The sequence below is a fragment of the Lineus longissimus genome, chromosome 18 (assembly GCF_910592395.1).
Source record: "Lineus longissimus chromosome 18, tnLinLong1.2, whole genome shotgun sequence".
NCBI lineage: Eukaryota > Metazoa > Nemertea > Pilidiophora > Heteronemertea > Lineidae > Lineus > Lineus longissimus.
In genome coordinates, this window is record NC_088325.1 from 4,627,266 (window position 1) to 4,631,654 (window position 4,389).

The 4,389-nt window shown below is 44.0% G+C and overlaps 1 protein-coding gene across 1 annotated transcript; it reads left to right on the plus strand.

Moving 5' to 3' along the window:
- The first annotated feature begins 233 nt into the window (after positions 1-233).
- On the plus strand, positions 234-4,126 carry LOC135502373 (uncharacterized). Its single transcript, XM_064795160.1, has 5 exons — positions 234-363; positions 919-967; positions 1,626-1,751; positions 2,045-2,172; positions 2,992-4,126. Exons 1-5 carry the CDS (start codon positions 268-270, stop codon positions 3,199-3,201), a joined length of 609 nt encoding a protein of 202 aa, XP_064651230.1. The 5' UTR covers positions 234-267; the 3' UTR covers positions 3,202-4,126.
- Positions 4,127-4,389: the final 263 nt, after the last annotated feature.

A 4,389-nucleotide genomic window follows, 5' to 3' on the forward strand; every position in this document is an offset into this window, starting at 1 on the left:
ACACAATTCAGGATAAATTGCGTTATCAAGACCACCTTCCAAAAGAATCTCCAAATTTATCTGAATTTAAATTTAGATGTTCTTCTTTTGTCTTCAACAGCGTTGCCCCAGTTGTTGGCAACGACCCCACTTATTGAAACTTTGGCCCAATTACTGTCTAACCCAGGAAGTTGTATCTTGTATCTGTTAATATAATGAATATCGTTAGCCAATTACTGTTAGAAAGAATTCATTTAGTGGAGCTGAAGACGCACGTATGCCTTCAACATGCATTCGACGTGGATTTTGTTCGGATTTTTTTTGACGTCGTTGATTCTGTCGATTAAAGGGTACCCTATTACTTGTGGATATTGCAGATTTAAGGTGGGCACAATCTGTAACCGTGGTAAATGCATGCCCAAGAGGTTTTACAAGTCTCAGTATCCCATCCTTATATACAAATGTATGCACGGTATATACATGTACAGCAATGGCTTACACCCACACGAGGGAGGAAATATTCTTTTTCGGGTCGCCGGGATTGCCCGAAAATGACTATAGGGATTCGGGATAGAGGAACATTTCCTCGGGAAAATTGCGACGAAGGTACCGTCTGGAAGCGGAATTTGCAGGATATGACAAATGGGAATCGGGATTTTCCTTCTAACAATCTATGGTGATGACCAAAACGCTTCCAAAGTAGCCCTTATAGATTATTTGACCAAAATTGTTTCTAGTGATATATTAGTCGATAACAATTCTTTGTCCCAGCAGAAACAGGCGCGGATCGGGGGGGGGGGGGGGGAGGTAAGGTTCGCACGTCAACGCAATCCTATTTGATGCCTGAAATGCTTGAAAATCGCATCAACTGCATGCCTCCTAAATGTTCAAACTTTTCTGGTGGAGTGCATTTCTTTGATGATACTTTTGACTTTTCAGACACGCTCAGCCGGTTACCAGCCTTGCAGGGTCATCAACTATGGACAAGGTAAATTCATCGTGGACTGCATCAGCTTAGGCTGGTTGGGACAGCGAAGGAACTTCTGTAACCGCAACAAATATATTGTTATATTAACGGGACAACTTAGGCATGATATATTGTGTTTTTTTTCATCCAAAAATGGTTTCCAGCAGGACCGTGACATCTCCAAATTAACAGGATAATTGAAAAACCATTGAACTGTAATAACCAATGCACTATAGAACTGCATGTATCCAAAGGCCTACCTGAGTTTCACAAGCCATGTCCAAGGCTGCCTCACAACCCTAGCAAAAATCGTTTTTCGAGATCAGTTGTAATGTGATTCTACAGGTGGCGGCGTATGATGGCAAGCAGGGGGTATTTTGCTTCTCGTCAGGTAAATCCTACACCCACGTTGTCCCTTTTAAAATAGCAGTTAACATAACTACACTGTATTTTTTCAAGTTTTTTTCTAGGCTTCGGTGTCGGCGTAAAAGGAATAGAAGTCCACCAATGTAATAGTCCTACCATATTGTTATCTTGTTGTGTTAAGCTTCAAGCCTACAGCTAGCGATACCTTAAACTTAGGCAATAAGGAATTCGTTGATGGTGGGAACTCTTTGAGCCCTGTCACATCTACCTTTCCTTGATAATCAGTTTGTTTCGTTCCATATTTCTTGTTTAGGATGCCAGAACCCGAGTGCCCTGCCGAGGGCTTCCGAGTGGCCTGGAGCACCACGTGATCTTGCCGTCACATTCCACAAACATCGACACAGGTTTCTAATGCGAATTTCGTTCAAACCACCGGACGGTAAGCGTGACGTCATTGCTGAGGTATCCATTAGCGAATGGCTTGAGACGCTAATATTCATCATGAATATATCTCGAGGTTGGAAAGGGGATTTCGAATCATCAATTTTTAAAAGTCTAACAGTGTAGAACAAAGACACCTCGCGATTAACTACATACACCCGACTGACGATCTCTTTGCATGCGAAGGCAGGTGGCGTAGGTTAGAGCGCTCTAGCGTACGCATGCGCACAATAGGGTGGATCGGAAAATTGTGTGTACAAACTAACCATCGATCCCTTATTTCTATTCCAGCAAGTATCTCTGCGTTGAAAGGTGTCATGGTTGCGATCATAGCCACCAGTGGGCGCGACCTTGGCCAACTCGTCACCTGCCTCGTTTATAACCTTTCCAGAGTTGATTGGAATCAAGTAGGACGACAGGTGGGTTGAAAATCAGAGGTTGGCCATCATTATACACTCGGGTAGAAAATTGCAATCTTCAATGAGATGTCAATCAAATTTACCAGCGTATAAGATAGTACACTCTTAAAAATAAATTAAGATTTGTGAGCTCTTCAAGGGTTTTTTCGGACAACACAAATAAGCACAGGTTTTTCAGGGAAGGGAAAAACCCCAAGAGGTTTTTTACAAACTCAAAAACTTGCAATTAGTGGGTTTGTCATTTCTCTGAAAAATCTCTAGAGGGGATGCATATTTTTTTGGCCGACCTCGAACGTCTGGAAGCAGTGTGTCCTTCGGTTTTTATTGTTTTGATTCGCGATCAGCGGGCCCACGCCCACCAATCTCGTCCCCCAATACACCCTCTCAAGTGTAGGTGGCACTGCACAGTGCGGTGGACGGTGTCATGGGCCGCCTCAAATATCGGCTTCCGGCACACGATTCAAGGTATTGTTCCAGTTCCCGGCGAGACCAATCTTTCTTGCGTAACAGGCACCATAATCCACACATTTCTTGGTTCGGAGGAATCCACAGAAGATGTCTACAGCATTTCCAGGACATTTAATTGATACATTTACCGATTTGTGGAGCGGCCTTTGACGCAACTTGGATTATAAAAATTGTGTCATTGCATTTTGTCGATCTTTATCGCCTTTTGCAAACATAGCCTACCGATGAGGTTGGTTAGCCGATATGACTGCTATTTGCTACATTGAATCGCGTATTTCGCTCTCGAATCATATTGGTCCTGTGGGTGTTAAAGATCTATATGGCCCTGTACTGTAACTCCTTTTCTTTCAGACTGACATAGAGCTGTACCTGACGCCAAGAAACTCGAACGGATGTCACAATCTCCCTTTTGTCTGGTTCAAACCAGGGGAGTCCTTCTACATAAACGTCGAGTCCCTGCCCGCCAGGGCCGCCTACCACCCTAACCAAGGCAGCAACTCCGTGGAGAAGTACTTTCGAATCCCTCCCAAGGCGAATATGACTGACCTTGCCTTTTTGTAAAGTCCCCCCCCCCCGTTATGGCCGCCTCTAGAAATATCCGAGGCAGCAGTGTGACTCTAGCACCCCTTGTTGCCCTCCCCTTTCAACCACAATGATACTTCTACAATGCATAAATTGGCAGGGAAGATGAGACAATGGCCGAGTTGAAAGTGGGCCGCGTTGCGGGATATCCCTGCCAGCGCTCGCTTCAGAAAAAACTGTAGGAAGATTCAGCCAGCCGGAATTCGCCGCCACTTTCCGATTGACAACAATATCGTGTAATTGAATGGCGAATCATATTGGAAGAGGATATATACACAGCATGCTGTGTATGCAACAGACAGTAGTTTTAAGTTCACAGCGTTTTATATTACTATTCATTAGGCTCGTTATAAAGCTAGCAACATTTTCTCTTGAATACACAACATGTGGTGTATACAATGTACAGGCACGCGCATTGTCTAGAGTACACAGCAGACTTCGCTGGCTAGAGAAAACTGTTATGGTCATATGGCACACATGCCATCCAAAAACCGGGGCTCCATACGCCTTAGATTTACTTGGGGGCAGGGAATGGATGAGAATTTGCCCCAACATGAAGGGAAGCGGGGAGTTCTTCCACCGACACCGCCACCGCCATTTTTTCTCCCGCTGACGTCATTGATGACGCGGTTTATTAATTCGCCTATGCTGTGCATGCAACCAACTTGTTCCTGCGTACACAGCGTCTGCTGTGGACATAGCCACTTCGAATCTTATCAGTGATCGTGTACTGACAAAAAAACATAAATGCTTGAAAAAAAATACTTACAAAGTCTTAGCTTTTCACCGCTGTGACGTTTTTGAACTTAACAAATAATTTGTTAGTTAATTTGAATTTAACAAATAATTTGTTTTCGACGCGATCCCTTGTCAAAAAAGATAGGGTGGCTCAATGAATTTATACCGAACTGGGGTACTGGCTGTCTCGCTAAACACGGCGAGGAATGGAGCTAAAATGAAGGCCAATACCGAGGCGGCTGCCAAGGTTTTGGGAGAAATAACAGCTCCACTCAGCGGCGTTAGGTGAGATTCCACCAGGTTTGGTATCAATTTCTAATGTAAGACACCTCGAAATTGATCTATTTTAAAGTGGTACGCCGTTGGTTATACTCGTGGTCCAGGAAATAGTAATGCAGTTGTTAACCTTGCTGTAGTACAGTTATCATG